Source organism: Urtica dioica, chromosome 8 (genome assembly GCF_054948205.1).
Source record: "Urtica dioica subsp. dioica isolate 48M chromosome 8, U.dioica_male_clone48M_v1_H2, whole genome shotgun sequence".
Classification (NCBI taxonomy): domain Eukaryota; kingdom Viridiplantae; phylum Streptophyta; class Magnoliopsida; order Rosales; family Urticaceae; genus Urtica; species Urtica dioica.
This window is the reverse complement of record NC_142763.1, coordinates 27,475,459-27,490,987: the sequence shown is the minus strand read 5'-3', so window position 1 is coordinate 27,490,987 and position 15,529 is coordinate 27,475,459. Positions and strand designations below refer to the sequence as shown.

The 15,529-nt window shown below is 37.0% G+C and overlaps 4 protein-coding genes across 5 annotated transcripts; 2 read left to right on the top strand and 2 right to left on the bottom strand.

Annotated features, from left to right (window-relative positions):
• The first annotated feature begins 5,394 nt into the window (after positions 1-5,394).
• Positions 5,395-7,059, top strand: RPH1 (resistance to phytophthora 1). Its single transcript, XM_089621874.1, has 4 exons — positions 5,395-5,728; positions 6,134-6,344; positions 6,447-6,616; positions 6,727-7,059. Exons 1-4 carry the CDS (start codon positions 5,486-5,488, stop codon positions 6,751-6,753), a joined length of 651 nt encoding a protein of 216 aa, XP_089478000.1. The 5' UTR covers positions 5,395-5,485; the 3' UTR covers positions 6,754-7,059.
• Positions 7,060-7,102: 43 nt separating this feature from the next.
• On the bottom strand, positions 7,103-9,200 carry BSM (Mitochondrial transcription termination factor family protein). Its single transcript, XM_089621872.1, has 2 exons — positions 9,063-9,200; positions 7,103-8,933 (listed from the first exon to the last, which is right to left on the bottom strand). The coding sequence occupies exon 2, from the start codon at positions 8,895-8,897 to the stop codon at positions 7,338-7,340; it is 1,560 nt and encodes a 519-aa protein (XP_089477998.1). The 5' UTR covers positions 8,898-8,933; positions 9,063-9,200; the 3' UTR covers positions 7,103-7,337.
• Positions 9,201-9,325: 125 nt separating this feature from the next.
• On the top strand, positions 9,326-12,262 carry ABP1 (endoplasmic reticulum auxin binding protein 1). 2 transcript variants are annotated; one of them, XM_089621876.1, is made up of 6 exons: positions 9,326-9,498; positions 9,639-9,745; positions 10,203-10,406; positions 10,609-10,676; positions 10,995-11,147; positions 12,094-12,262. In XM_089621876.1, exons 1-5 carry the CDS (start codon positions 9,426-9,428, stop codon positions 11,101-11,103), a joined length of 561 nt encoding a protein of 186 aa, XP_089478002.1. In that variant the 5' UTR covers positions 9,326-9,425; the 3' UTR covers positions 11,104-11,147; positions 12,094-12,262. The 2 variants fall into 2 exon arrangements, with proteins under 2 accessions (XP_089478002.1, XP_089478001.1); XM_089621875.1 differs by lacking the exon at positions 12,094-12,262 and having other exon boundaries at positions 10,995-11,353.
• RRP4 (ribosomal RNA processing 4) lies at positions 11,085-13,237 on the bottom strand. Its single transcript, XM_089621873.1, has 6 exons — positions 13,019-13,237; positions 12,781-12,928; positions 12,479-12,568; positions 12,282-12,347; positions 12,064-12,129; positions 11,085-11,841 (listed from the first exon to the last, which is right to left on the bottom strand). Exons 1-6 carry the CDS (start codon positions 13,180-13,182, stop codon positions 11,422-11,424), a joined length of 954 nt encoding a protein of 317 aa, XP_089477999.1. The 5' UTR covers positions 13,183-13,237; the 3' UTR covers positions 11,085-11,421.
• Positions 13,238-15,529: the final 2,292 nt, after the last annotated feature.

Here is a 15,529-nt window from a genome sequence, read left to right as displayed (position 1 = left end):
ATATTGTTGATTTATACCTTGAGCGTGACGAAAATGGTGGAAACTCGCCGATCGCCGTCGAATTCCTCCGACACCCACGTTCTCTCCTCCACAGCCGCGAGTCTTTTTTTTTTTTTTCCTTCGAATTTCCTGGAAATGCAGATGGTTTTATACACAAAATGGAACGACATCAACCGGCATTAAACGACAGAAACGAAATGTCGTTTCTTGGAAATTCCAGCGACATCTCACATGGAAACGACATATTTCTCTTTCGCTCGCCGTTGACCCATGGAAATGGAATTTCCAGCCGAAATTCCGGGAAATTCTCCGGCATTTAGTTCCTTGGTTGCAACAAATTCTTCAAAAAAAAATTGTGTATAATATGAGCTTAATTAGCCCTATCTATATTGTCTCAACAGTTTATTTTTCTTTTCTCATATGTTAAAGTTTTGACGACTTGAATGGACTTGGTCGGGACTCGGGCCTCTTGCATAGGGGATGTGGATTCAATCCTTATAAGGTGATATTTCTTCATTATTGAAATTTAAAATAACTTTTCGTAATATGTGCTTAATGTTGGCTATATGAGATCATGTAGAATCTATTTTCCTTATTATTGGTATCAGATAGGGAATGGAAATACCCATATTTTAAAATATGGTTTTGAGATTGTTGTCCTTGTATCATCAAGTGGAACAAAAAGGGGATCCCCAATTATATCTATGTAGTAACATATTTTTTGTTTATATTTATTTTTTACTCATGTAAGTTGTTTGTAAATTGAAATAACTAATGAAGAATTAAAACCGTCAAACACCTGATTTTGGTGACACTACCCTCTGCCTATAGATCTCCTCTTGCGTGAGGACATGGGTTCAATCCTGGGAAATAGAGATGTGTCTCCATTATTTGTAATTTAAAGAATTTATTTGTAATATATCCTTAAATGTTCCATGTAATCAGTATACAATGTATGCATGAAAAATTATAAAAAAAAATTATTAAAGAATTAAAAGAAAGTAAAAATATGAGACTCCTACAACAGTAAAATATGGTACCAGGAAACTCCGACCCCGTGAAAATGGTTTCAGGATTATGTGTTACCATTTTTTACAGTTTCAAGAGTTTCATTTCCCAAAAAATATGGGACGGGACCACGAGATCCCATTTCCGTGTTTCATATCACCAGCTCATTTGTGTTTAAGTGAACAATGTAATTGTATAAATGAAAAATAGTCATATATATATATATATATATATATATATATCCGTGTTTCATATCACCAGCTTATTTGTGTTTAAGTGAACAATGTAATTGTATAAATGAAAAATAGTCATATATATATATATATATATATATATGAGCTAAATTACCCTTATCTCTTTATTTGTGACGTACTTTTTCAGTTTTCCGAAACTGGTATAGGAATTTGTCACCTTCCCTTTGAGATTTAGGAGTGGAAAGTGGAGCCTAGGAAGGAGACGAAAGTGGTTAAGGGAGGAAAAAAGTATGAAAAATAAATTTGGCCAGGCCAACAAGCAATCGGCCTTAGATCCACCGAGGCATTAAACGAAAATAAAAATTAAGCCATTGAAAATAATAATATATTAAAAGAAAATAAGTAATACAATCTTTAACGCTTCTATATTAAAGATCAAAATCTTATATTTCCCTTTATAAATAACAAAAAAACTTGTACATTGATATCTCTTTTTATAGGACACTTTAGCAAACTAGTCATTTTGAAACGTTGTAATTTCAATGTAGCCAATGTTTCAAATATTTTAGTTAAATAGCAACTGTCTTTTATTAACTTAGGCCATCTCCAACCGACCACTCTATTTCTCACTCTATTTCTCACTCTATTTTTCAGTAAACAGTGATTTCTCTCCAATCGAACTCTATTTCCCACTCTATTTTTCACTTTATTTTTCACTCTATTTAATAAAAATTACAACACAAAAAAATAAAATTGTTAATGTAATTGTGTTTGATATTAATTTATTATGACCGTTTTAATATTAGAATTTTATTGCAATGTGCATATATCATTGTTGTATTTTAAAATATTGTTGTCTTTTAAATTATGCTAAATATTAAATTTTATATAAATTAAATAATTTTAGGGATAAATATTAAATAATTATATAAAATCTGGGTATTTGAGCAAATTTTAAAACTTATAGAGCAGTGAACAGTGCAGCGCTACAAATAGCGCTGCACTGTTCAAAATTTCCATCCCCCGCTATAATAGCGTGAGATATGAAGATCCACTGGAGCACCCACGCTATAATAGCTGGGATTTGGCGCTCCAGTGGAGATGCTCTTACCCAAATATTATTTACCACATATTTTATTATTTAAAGCAAGCTTGAATTAAAAAAATGAAATTTTTAATAATTAATATCCCAACCAATTTTCTAAAAAACATAAAACCATTTAATTCTCGTTAAAAAACTAAGGAAAAAATAAAAACAATTGTGAGAAAACCCAACAGTAACTGTTAACAATAATTAACGAAAATTTATTGAAATATAAGTTCAAAATATAAAAATTATATACCCATAACCTATTAACATTAACTAACGAATATGTATACACAAATCTGCAGAAAAAGACACGAATACCATAAAAACTAGCTAGTAATTAACGTTAATTAACAAAAATTTACAATACAAGCTTCAAAAGTAAAATCCGAGAAACCAATTAAATAGTGCTAAAAGTAACGCATAAAAAAAATCCAGAGAAGAAAGAAAAATAAAAGATGATAACAAGAACACAACACAATGTTTAATGTATAAAGATCGGCAATGAAGCGAACAAAATTTCACCAATATTTGTGAACTTGATTCTAAATTGTATGGATATATTGAGAAGAAAATCCACCTGCTTAACCCACCTTATGGCCCATTTCGTACATGCAACATTATTAGAATGATCTATAACCATCGACTAATAATAGAAAGAAAAAAAAATAGCATTTATCATAACATACTTTTGGCTTGGTACAAGATCATTTGATCATCGTAAAAGTAAAACAACAAATTTCTATATAACAATCGTATATAGAGATAAATAATATATATATATATATATATATATATATATATGCCCCGTTTGACATAACTTTGTTTTTAAAAAAAATACTTTAGGTGTTTGGTAAACTGTTTATAAAACAGTTGTTGCTGATAACAAAAACTGATTTAGCGTTTGGTAAAATAAATATATTATAGTAAAAAGACTAAAATAGACATGTTCTTAATAATTAAATAATAATTATTGATTTGCTTATTTATATACATATATATATATATATATGAATAATATTTTGTACGAAGATATTACAGTAATTTATATAGCAAACTTATACACTTTTTCTAAAAGCTAAGAATCATAATTTTTTCATCTCATGTACAAAATCTAAAATCGGTTTTGAAGTTTTTTGTAAAAACAGTTTTACCAAACACCGGATAAGCAGTTTAGTTTTTTCTAAAAATAAAAACAGTGCTTTTTAATCTGAACCAAACGAACCATAGATAGAGAGAGAGAGAGAGAGTACACATTAAAAAAAATATGTTCAATAACTACTTCCTATTATTATGAAAACAAAATAACTAATATTTTTTAACAATATTTTTGAATAAAAAAACATACCATTTGTTATTGAGGAAAGGGCATATTCGATAATATTACACACTATTGTCACATCATCCTGTACAAGCGGTTCGGCTTAACGGTAGCCACCCGCCACCGTCCGATCTTAGCGGTGTAACGGTCACCGTTAAGCCGTCGGTAACGGTATCGGTACCGTTAAGCCATGGAGGGCAGTGGATGAGCTTCCGCAGTTGTTGGTACCGTTAAGCCATTTTTCCATTAAAAAAACACAGGTGCAGTGCAGTGGCTGTTGCAGCTTTTTTTTTTTTTTTTTAAATATCAGCCGTCTGATTTGCTGACTGGGTTAGATCTATGGTTTTAACGGCTTAATGGTAGCCGTTAAGCACTTCCATTAGCTACCGCTACCGTTAAGCTAACGGTAGCAGTTAATGGCTTAACGGTAGTACCACTATCATTAAGCCAGTGGTAAAGCCTTAATGGCTTAATGGTAGCCAATGGTGGCCGTTTGTACAGGATGATTGTCACATCAGCGTAAATGGCTATTTAGCTAAACATTTTAAAATATTGACTATAACTAAATTCTCACGTATAGACTATAGTGGTCAAATTGGTTATAAATTTGCTATTTATATACATCAAATTATCTATTTTCGATCCATATACTTTATGAGTAAGCAAAAAAAAATTAAATAAAAAAACTGTAAAATAAATATTTATATAAATGATACTTTTCTTTACTTTGTGTCATACTAGAGTATTAGCTAGATCCTTGTTTTTTTTTTCAATAGACAACAAGGTACCTAGGTCAACCGTTCTTGTGACATACTTTTATAAAATTTTATTAATTTCATCAGCTTCAAACAAGGTACCTATATTGTTATTAGTTAATTATTGCTACAAACTTTCAAGATAGTTGTGTTCTACTACTCCAGCTTCCCATAATTTGAGTTTAAAAAAAATCTTAGTAAGCCAAAGTTATTTATCTAATCCCTTGTTTTTAATGTTAACATTAAGTTTATGTGTGAACGTTTCAAAACAATCAATTTCAACTTTTTGGGCGTTAATTGCTTGGATGTTTCAGAATTATACACATCATCACAATACATAAAGGAAAAATTAAAGGAGGCTTAATATTTTTTTACCGCCAATTTTCTTTTTCATACAACATTTCATCTTAGATATTGGTCATTAGAGGCCTTGAGGACCCCACTAATTAAAAGAAAAAATAAATAACATTTTTGACCTCTCTACTATGACCACTTTAACAAGTTCGTCCTTTGATGAAAAAAACTGTCGTCTCAGTCCTTTATGATTATCACATTTTCATGGGCAATCCTTCTGTTACATTTGGCGTTAAAAGCGGCAGAAAATGCCCATGTGCATGTTACATGTTAGTCAGAAGAAGAGAAATTCATGTTTTGCCCATCTTGTGGGACGTTTTAAGTGAATTTGTAATTAATAATTATAACTATTTATTATTTGAAATTAATAATATATATAAAATATATATTCTTCTAATATACATAAATGAAGGAGAACGCAATCAGAGTCGAGTCGATGTTTAAAGAAATCCCCAAATCGCAAAACTAGATTGGGTGAGGCTGGGTAAAAGAAGGAATACCCATGAAAATGTGTTAATAAAAAAGGACTGAGACGGCAGTTTTTTTCCGTCGGAGGACAAACCTGTTAAAGTGGTCATAATAAAGGGCCAAAAATGTCATTTATTCTAAAAGAAATTCATTTTAAACATAAAATCTTCCACACTGGGCTGGCCTCAAATTTCTTATCCCCGGCTCACACTCATACTCATTATTGCCTTTCCCTCTAAAAAAAAAAAACACTGCCATCTGTTTAATAACCCAATCTCGAGTCTCACACAACACAGCCATGAACGCCTTGCCTTCCACGTCCTTTCGAAACTGCTGCCACCAAATTCAGAGGTTTCGCTTCACCAGAAAATACACCACGTCACACACTTCCACTTCATTCCAACACAGACATAGTCTCAGACTAAATTCAAATCCCAACGAAATAGAGGCACAGACCATAGAGAACAACCCCACCAGAGACAACGATGACTCGGTTCAATCTTCCCAGCCCACCGGTGCACTCGACCAAGACCTCAAAAAGGTTTCTTTACTTTCACTTATGAACTTGTTCTGGAGAGTGTTTAAGGGCTGATCGAGGTTCTGAAATCTGATGAGGTTGTAGTGAAGCTTTTTTTATTTTAATAACCCTGACTGCCATTCGTGTTCTAGTTTGAGAGCATTTGTATTCTGAGAAGTGGATAAAAGTTTTTTTTTTTTTTTTTTTTTTTTTTTTTTTTTTTATAAATTAAGACGAAATAGGGACTTGTAGGGAAATTGAGGTCTTTCCCTTAATTAAACTGATGATTTAGAACTTATAAATACCGTTTTATAGTTACATCTATACACACACCAGATGACAACGTGACACAACCAGCATAATCTAAGTAGAAAATTTATGACTTAATTGTTAACTCTAAAAAAAACACTTGGTTTCACATACATATAGGTTGTTCAAAAAACCGCAGCAACGTTTGCGCCGAGGGCTTCCACAGCGAGCAAAAACCCGGCCGTGCCCGGAACCACATTGTACACGGTCTTCGAAGTCCAAGCCTATGTGTCGATGGCCTTAGGCGGGGCTTTGTCTTTCAACCTCTTGTTCCCTTCGAACGAACCCGACTTGTGGAGACTCATGGGAATGTGGTCCATTTGGATGTTCAGTAAGTGCTTTATTAATTTATCGTTTTTGCATTCGTCGTTGCTTGAAGTCTTGCTGAGCTTCATTCACGGAATTAGACTTTTTTTTTTTTTTTTGCTTATAGCGGTCCCGTCTTTAAGGGCACGAGATTGCTCGAAGAAAGAGAAGGAAGCTCTCAACTATCTCTTCCTTCTAATCCCGCTACTCAACGTCTTCATTCCCTTTTTCTTGAAGTCCTTCGCTGTTGTTTGGTGCGCCGATACCGTGGCTTTCTTTGGCATGTATGCTTGGAAGGTAATAATTAGTTTATTCATTTATTATTCTTTTCCCGCCTAAATTGAGTAATTTATCGCACGAGGCCTTTTTTTTTGTTGCTGCTGAAATGCGCTCTCTCTTTTTTGCAGCTCGGGTGGCTACAAAAAAAGGAGTAGAGAAAGCGACTTAGTGTTTGCCGTCCCTTCAAATTATTCGCGAGGCTCGCATTAATGGCTGAATCGTTTCGGAGGAGAAACAAGTTTATTATACGGGAAAGTCTTGGCTAGAGGAAAATGAAATTGCGTATTCCTTGCAAACAAGATGTTAAATTGTATGATAGGCAAAAAAACGTAGTGATCATATATGGAGAAACTTGGTTTATAAGATTTTGAGAGTTATATACACACCCTGTTTTCTTTCTCTTTGTTTTTTGTTTTTATTTTACGACTCCTTAATAATCAAATCCTTTTTGGGTGCATCAATCAGAGTAAACATTTTAACCGCCAATTAAATAGAACGCTATATTAAACAAATTTAGAAAAAAAACACTGAAATTGCATGTAAGAAATGTTTCAGCACACAAAAATTGCTCTTTCAACTCTTCTTGTGAAATGTAGGATGTTTTCATTGTGACCCTTTTGTGAAGGACCAAAAACACTTCAAACACAATACACAAATATAAAAATCACTTCCTACAACAACATTGAAGCAAAGCATATGCAGAGTCTCCACAACGAAAACCCAAACAATTCTTCTTCTTCTATACATAATCATCCTCTTCTTCTTCTTCATCATCGTCATCGTCCTCGTCATCGTACTCGGACTCGGAATCATCGCTCCTCCGCTCCGTCAAGGTCTTCATATCGAACGCCTCGTCCTCGTCCGATCCCATCTCGTCCGCGCCGATCGCGTCGTACTCGATCCTGCGCTTGAACTTATCGTCAGAGCAGTTGAGCATCCACGCGAGCGAGCATTTCACCCCTTTCCTCGCCACCACTCTCTGCCTCGGCTTCACCACCGACTCGAGCCCGTACGTGAAGAACGCCGGAAACCCCACCAGCTCGTCCAAACCCCGCCCCATCTCCGCCTCGTAATACCCGAAGCTCATCCTCGCGATGTCGAGGTTCAGCGCCAGAATCTGAGGACACCCCTCGATCATCCCTCTCAGCTGCTCGGCCGAGAATCCGCACGACCCGAAAAACTCGACGTGCTTCACCGTCGCCCTCTCGGCGAGACTCACAACCTGAGGCATCTTCTCGACGACCCGCCCGAACCCGTCCGGGCCGAGCCCCACGAGCGACTCGAGAAGGGCCCGCTGGCTCTCGAGCCTCGGGCCAAGATCGAGCCCCAGGATCTCCGGGTACCGAGCCACCACCGACCCCACCGAGCCTTCCCTGACCCGAAACTCGACCAGGGCTTCGACGTTCGGTTTGACCCGATCCTCGAGCCCGAACCCGAGGATCTGCGGCCGGGTCTCGATGAGGCGGGCCGCGGCGAGCCTCGGGATCCCGAGGGTCTCGAGGTACTCGACGAAGGGCTTGATCGTTCTTCCGACCCTCATCCCGAGGATCTCGGGGAACCGTGTCAGAACCGCTCCGATCTCCCGCCTCGAGACGCCGATCCCGACGAGGTACGCGACGGAAGTGCTCATCGTGCCCTCGAGCTTGAACCCGAGGACTTCAGGGTAGGCCTCGAGGACTCGGGGCACGTCGATCGGCTTGATATCCATGCCTTGGAGGTACTTTACCACGGGGGCAAGGTCGACCACCACGCTTGAGTGGAGGACCTGAGGGTATCTCCGTAAAAACTCGGTGAACGTCGATTTCCTGACCCCGAGCTTCCCGAGGTAGTCGAGGACCGGGATCATGTTCTTCTTCACGCTGCAGCCGAGGACGAGCGGGTAATCGTTGATGTCCTCGATTTTTAAGCCCAGTGAGCGGAGAAACTCGACGCGTTCCTTCATGACCTCGACGGTGACGGGGAGCTCGAGGCCGTCGAGCTCGTCCGGGACGATCCCGAGCCCACGGAGGAACTCGTAGACTCTGGCGCGATTCTCGGCCTTGTCGCTCTTCTTCTCGAACAGCCCGGGGCGACCGGGAATCGGCGGCGGCGGCGACGACGAGGAAGGGTTTCGTGAAGGTCTTCTCTCGGTCGTGGAGTATCGAGACCTTGTGGCCAGCCCAACGAATCTCTCGCGGGTGTATGGAATTCTCAGGATTGGGTTTGAGAATAGGTGAGCTCTGCGAGCTATCAGTGACGGTAAATCTGGGTGCACTAGCAAAAAGCTGGGTTTCGTAACAACGCTATAGCTTATCTTCATGTTTTACAAGGGTTTTGTATTAAGGTATTTCGAAATCTGCGGAAGAAAATAACCGTAAATAAATGAATCAGCGAAGCTCAGGTCATGTGTTTCATTGAGACAATCAGTGTTGTAAAGATGTTGCCCAGAAAAACGGAGGAAGAAATTCAAAATCTAAATAAATACCTCGTTTGATTGATTCGTTGTCGGCTTTTTAAGTATTATCGGTTTCCATGAACGAAACGTAGAACCACCATGCTCTCTGGGGTTTTAGTTTTGGATAGACCACCACTGAACTGAGAGAAGGCTCACAAAGGACCGGTGTGGAATTATTAGAATAGAGTAAGGGCTCTTTGGGTATTTCAGTAAAAGTGTTGAGAAAACGACGAGTAGTTTCTCGAAAGCTCTCGAAACTGAACGAAACCCATATATTTGAACTCTTTTACTATCTCGAAAGCAAGAAATGTAATAAGGAATAAACTTCCATCAAGGCAAAACCGAATCAGATACACGACTCTGAACCAGCGATTCGAGCTCAGCCGAGAGACCATGGCTTGGGCTTCGATTCCTTTGATAGTCCTTCTCTTTGCAGTCTCTGAAGCTTCTCATTGCTCAATCAAAGGTAAAACTGCTTGATTCGGTTTCTTAGGCGCGCTTTATTAAAGGACATCCCACGCATTTTTAAAGAGATTCGTTGCAAGGGTTTCAAAGTTGTAAGAATGTTCGAAGTTTATGTGTTGAATTATGTATCCGATTCTACAGGATTGCCTTTGGTGAGGAATATAAGTGAGCTTCAACAAGATAGCTATGGAAGAGGAGGTTTTTCACACATTACTATTGCTGGTTCACTCTTGCATGGCATGAAAGAGGTACGGCTCGTATGAGAATGATTCAGTAACTTCGTTTTTTTGTTGAATTTTAAAAGAGCTATTATCACAAGGTTTTGGATACATATCTGTTATTTTTTTATTAGCCAAGTATATTAGTTAGTGAACAGCTTACTCGGTTGCGTTTCTGGTATTGTCTTGGCTTAGCATGAATGTAAAGTCTCTGTTATCAACTTTCTTCTGTGAGACGAAGAATACAATTCTCCACTTAGCTCATGCCTTACAAGGATAACAATTATCCTTGTTGCATTTCTTGAGTTCTTTGTTTGACCTCGATGATACTAGTAATAGACTTGAATCGACGCATCTGGTTTGGATTTTGGTTTTGGAAAGCGATGAGATGGTTAAGTTGTCTATTCCTAAGATGTTGGTTGATTTAAGTCTCATCAATTAATGAAGAGAAAAAAAAATGGTTTTTTTTTTCTTTCTTTCTTTGTAGGTTGAGGTATGGCTTCAAACATTTTCCCCAGGATCACACACGCCGATCCATAGGCATTCCTGCGAAGAAGTCTTTGTTGTCTTGAAGGGCTCTGGTATTCTTTATCTCGCCCCGAATTCTCACCAGAAGTTCCCTGGAAAGCCTCAAGAGTTATCGTTTTCCTCAAACAGCACGTTTCATGTTCCAGTGAACGATGCTCACCAGGTTGGCAATTATAATCGGTGCAAATTTAAGCTTCCTAAACTAATCTACATTGTCATGGATGAAAGTATAACATTCTTTTAAATTGTTGAACCCCGCAAATCTAGATGACATTTTTAAGACAAATTTGAATGCTGTTACATCATCTGTTTTTGTAGTTCAAGTTCTTGATTCTTTTTCTGTTTCTCAATGATGTTCATTCCAGGTCTGGAATTCTAACGAACACGAGGACCTCCAAATACTCGTTGTCATTTCTCGTCCACCAGTCAAAGTGTAAGTCGTCAAACTTGTGATTATCTGCACTCTATCGAAATTCCATTTTAATTCAGTGTCTGGGTACACATTACATATCTCTCTTGTGACATTTACAAATTCTCAACTGAGGTGAAACATGGTCAGATTTTAATAAATGGACATTGTGGTATTTACAGTCACAGGGTGTACTTGTTACTAACTATTGGAATATGAAACTTCTGGGGTTATTTTATCCACATCTAATTTGGATACCGAACATGTATCTTATTTCTATTTCAATTTCTACTCTCTTGTCTATTCTCAGTTACTAAACATGTACTTTGCACACGATCTCAGGTTTGTGTACGAAGACTGGTTCATGCCTCACACTGCAGCAAAACTGAAGTATCCCTATTTCTGGGACGAACAATGCTACAACCAGCCATCTGAAAAGGATGAATTGTAAACAAATCGCAATTTGAATGATACAGATACACAACAATCTGACAGGTTAAGCTCCGATACACAATCTTTATGGGATAATACTCGGTAGAAACCAAGCACTGGCTCTTGTAAACATAAAAACTAACAAAATTTCTTGATTTTTCTTTTACTTGTAATATTGCCATATTCCCGTTCATTGCTTAATGAGAAGTGTAGCATCTCTACTTTTCTAATGTCTGGTTCTATAGAGTAAATTGAAAACAAGAATTGCCCTTTCAAAACTAGAGCTAGACTAGAGAATAAACTTGGTTTCGGAGAACAAGATCGTCCCTTTCTATCATCACCGCTTCCTTTTATGCAAGGCTCTCCGTTCCGCCTCTTTCTCGGCAACCAAGACATGAAACTCTGAACCAAGCATCTCATGAATATCAATATTCTGGGAGCTACTCAAGCTTACCATCTCAATTATCACTTCAACCGTGACAATGAATCCCAAGTTAGACAGCACGCGGACAGCATTTGCTGCCCTGCAAATGTTCTGTCTGATCTCCAACGGTGTGTATGTCTGTTCTTGTTCCTCCAGACTACTACTTGGTTGTTCTTCAAGCATATCCTCAGTCATTACAACATGTTCTCCGATCCATACAAAACCATTGCACCCGAGAATCAGGTCAATCCCGTACTCTTCCAAATGATGGAAATGATGTTTGCGTCTCTTAACTAAATATGGAGAGATTGTGAGCAATTGGCCCCTTTTAAGCTGCAAGACAAATGTTAAAATTATGATCAGATATAACTCGGGCTTTTCTTAAAAAGACAAACGCTTGTTTGACTAGTTTTTCACTTGGTCGATATAAGATAAATAGTGTGTGAATTTCTAGCAAGTGTTTCACATCATATCCTCTTTAAAGTCCCACATCCTAATCAACAAAGCCTAGCAATTTTATTAATTTTTTATTATTTTAAATGCCTCATGGCTTACCTTTCCATATTTTTGGCTTCTTGCTTGAAGGTGTAAGCCATCACCCTGAGGACCACGAACTTCAGCCTGGAAGAAGGAAGATCAAGGGATCGAATTAAAGCCCCTTTTTTTGGTCCGGCATAAGAAACTAATACCCAAAACAAGCGATTCCTCAAAAAAAAAAAAAAAAAAAAAAAAAAAAAAAAAAAAAAAAAAAAAGGAGATGTGGATAGACTTACACATATTACATCATTCTCTACAAATAAGGTACGCATGTTGAGTTCATCCAAAGCAGTCCTACGTCTCTATCAACACCAAACCACATTCAAACAATGGATGCCCATATTCTTAAAAGCTCAGATTCTCGGGCCACTCACTGTAACAGTTTTCTTTTTCGAAGAAAATAAATTAAAAAGAAACAAGAAAAATCGCAAACCTGGATACCGTCTGGTAAGTTCATGGAGGAGAGCATCAACACTGCATTCTGGCTATAGTTGATGTCAATTTTCCAACGCTTAGGGGTAACCTAACCACACAAAGAAATAAAAGAACACAGCTCAGAATATCAAGAAGAGCAAGTACAAATAGTCCACAAAACCCCAAGGGCACGAATTTGCTTGGAGAATAAAAATCTCAGCAGATTCTCTTTTCTTTTCTCCCAAATTCTTCATGTTCCAAACATACTCTTGGTCTTTTAGACGATACGAGCTCAAATGATTAGATTGAAGTCGAATTCACCTCAACAACACGGCCAACGACGATATCGCCGACCTCAGGCTTGTAGCGCGACCGCAATGGACGCACGTAGACGAGCTTGTTGACCCGCTCGACGACGCCGCAGAGCGTCGCGATGACTTCGCCGTTGAGATCCAGAGTCCCGTGTCCCCTGAACAGGACCGAGCATAAGAACCAAAGGATAATCGAAATCAGATAGAATAGAATGAGAGAGAGAGAGAGAGAGAGAAAGTGTGTGTACTTGAGGAGGCCATCTTCGCTGTTGCAGGGGATGGTATCTGCGACGGTGACGGAGGCGTCGGAGTTGGGGTTGGAGGAGAAAGAAGCGATGCGGTCGAGGGCTGCGTGAAAGCGGACCTTCTGGGTTTGGTTTAGAGAAAGCTGTGTTCCTCTCGTCGTCTCCATCGTCTTCGTCGAGGCAAACAACAAAAACCCTAAACCCTTTCCCCAAAAATATAAAACAAAAGAGAAATTTCATTTTTTAGACCCAAAAGTTATGAAAATATCTCAATTAGACCCGCTAGTTAAAAAATATCCAAAATTAGATTTTTGTACTAATTTTGGACGAAAATACTCTTAACTCAAAATAAATCATCTCTCCATCTCTTTCATTCTCTCCACACCAAAGAACACCAAATCCGACGTGAGCCCCATTCCGACGCCCAACCACACCAAATCCGACGAGTTTCAACGCCCACCACACCAAATTCGATCGAATTGGAGGTGATTTTTTTTTAAGGTTGATTTGAATGAGATTTGGAGGTGAATTTTTTTTTTTTAAAAATCTGGGAATTTCCGATGAAGACCATCGGAATCCATCGAATTCGGTCGGATCTGAAAGTTCTAATCCTAGTGCAACAAATTCGAATGTGACAAGAATTGTGATGAAGATGATTTAAAAATAAGAGGAATATGGGTTATTTGAATTTCAATGGCATTTTTGTCCGAAAAGTGTCCAAAAGTCCAATTTCAGATATTATTAAACTAATGGGTCTAATCTTTATATTTTCATTGTTTTTATGTCTAGAAAATGAAATTTCTCAAACAAAAATCCCTAATCCCCCTACCTCTTTCCCCCTCTTTCTACTTGGGCTAATTACTTTAATTCATGATTTAGGGTTAGCAAAATTAGTTAACATACACAATACTTTTGCAAGATAATCTATCATTAGCCTAGTGAATTAACGCTAGTTTTGCTATTGTTATTTTTTTTTTCGGCGTACTTATATTTCAAACATAAACATTACTTATAAACAAATAATTTGCAACATAATTTATTGATTATTATGTATTTATGTCGTTATCTCCTCTTAGTATTTACACGACATTATTAGTTGGAAAGACGATGGATTATATCATATATATAACACAAAAGGCTTAACGTAGAGAAATAATAAATCTCAACGTAGATAAATTATACAAATTCTAGATTTTTATGATATGTAAAATTACCACTCAATCAAGTTAAAGGTCATATACATATATATATATATATATATATATAGGCACGAAGCTAGCTCTAATTGAAGGGAGGGCTAAAGCCCCCCCTCAAATTTTTTTTTTGTGCATTTTTTACCCACTTTTCATTTTTTTACAATTTTTTATCCTTAAAATTTACAAATTAGCCCCCCTGAATTTTTTTTTACAAATTAGCCCCCCTAAAATCCTGGCTTCGTCCCTGTATATATATATATATATATATATATATATATATATATATATATATATATATATTGAAAGACTTAGAGCACAGCTATTTGATATTGAATTTGAAACAACTTTCAACGTACATGAGCCATATACTTCGCCAAATTTACCAACTATTTCTAATCAGGGGTTGAAATCCTTCACGCACATTATCTTGGACAACTCCGAGGGAGTGGGATATTATTCTCCCACGAGATGCCTCAAATACTACGGGATTTCCACAAATATTGCGTATATCTGCACAAAACAATTTAACTTTTTATTTCCTCAAATAATGTACATTTACTTCTTATACCGCAATACTATATTTATGCTTGCAATATGCTACAAAAATCGCGGTATACTCAAGCCGATACGTGGTTTACCAATAAAATCAAAAGTGCGACGGAGTTATGATAAGCGGTGTTTTAATCCTTATTTCTAACGCAGTTCATTTTGTTTCTTCATCTAAAAAATTGTTATAGAGAGGAAAGATAGGAAGATAGTAAAATAAAGAGATAATATTTTCGACCAGTATGTTTCTTAACTTAAAAGCTGTTTTTGACTTTTTTAACTTGAACAGTTTTATGAAAAAACTGAATTCACTGTTTGTTTGATGATTATCAGAATACAACTCAAAAAGTTTTCAAACTGTTTTCTGTTTTAATGAAGAAAATCAGAAAACAGCTTTTAGGTGTTTTCTAATTTTTTCACTCAACTTTTTTAACTTTTTTTTTAATATCTCGTATTGACATCTCATTCTCTCCTATCATCATCATTTCATTTTTCTCACTTTTGATTATCGAATTTATTTTCGTTTCCTGGAAAACTTAAGTTTTACAATTATGGCAAACTTTAAACAATCGAAACTCCATTTTACAAACTATTAATTGGTCATGATCCTCTCATCGAGCACATAAGTTTTCACTATTTTTAGTCAACATTAAGTATCAAAATTTGATATTTGTTGTATTGACTACAAAGACAAACGGTGTTTTCCGATGAACTTGTGAACAATCATTATAACTAAAGGTACAACCATTATATTCGCAGCAAAGACTTTCAA

What these genes read in the sequence shown, in the direction of transcription:
- RPH1 (XM_089621874.1), top strand. Translation starts at nt 5,486, where the DNA reads ATGAACGCCTTGCCTTCCACGTCCTTTCGAAACTGCTGCCACCAAATT. An exon ending in TCGACCAAGACCTCAAAAAG is followed by an intron (nt 5,729 to 6,133) that starts GTTTCTTTACTT and finishes ACATACATATAG; the next exon opens with GTTGTTCAAAAAACCGCAGC. An exon ending in TTGGCATGTATGCTTGGAAG is followed by an intron (nt 6,617 to 6,726) that starts GTAATAATTAGT and finishes TCTTTTTTGCAG; the next exon opens with CTCGGGTGGCTACAAAAAAA.
- BSM (XM_089621872.1), bottom strand. Translation starts at nt 8,897, where the DNA reads ATGAAGATAAGCTATAGCGTTGTTACGAAACCCAGCTTTTTGCTAGTG.
- ABP1 (XM_089621876.1), top strand. Translation starts at nt 9,426, where the DNA reads ATGGCTTGGGCTTCGATTCCTTTGATAGTCCTTCTCTTTGCAGTCTCT. An exon ending in CAGTGAACGATGCTCACCAG is followed by an intron (nt 10,407 to 10,608) that starts GTTGGCAATTAT and finishes TGTTCATTCCAG; the next exon opens with GTCTGGAATTCTAACGAACA. An exon ending in TCTCGTCCACCAGTCAAAGT is followed by an intron (nt 10,677 to 10,994) that starts GTAAGTCGTCAA and finishes ACACGATCTCAG; the next exon opens with GTTTGTGTACGAAGACTGGT.
- RRP4 (XM_089621873.1), bottom strand. Translation starts at nt 13,182, where the DNA reads ATGGAGACGACGAGAGGAACACAGCTTTCTCTAAACCAAACCCAGAAG. An exon ending in TCGTTGGCCGTGTTGTTGAG is followed by an intron (nt 12,569 to 12,780) that starts GTGAATTCGACT and finishes TTGTGTGGTTAG; the next exon opens with GTTACCCCTAAGCGTTGGAA. An exon ending in ACTTACCAGACGGTATCCAG is followed by an intron (nt 12,348 to 12,478) that starts GTTTGCGATTTT and finishes TGGTGTTGATAG; the next exon opens with AGACGTAGGACTGCTTTGGA.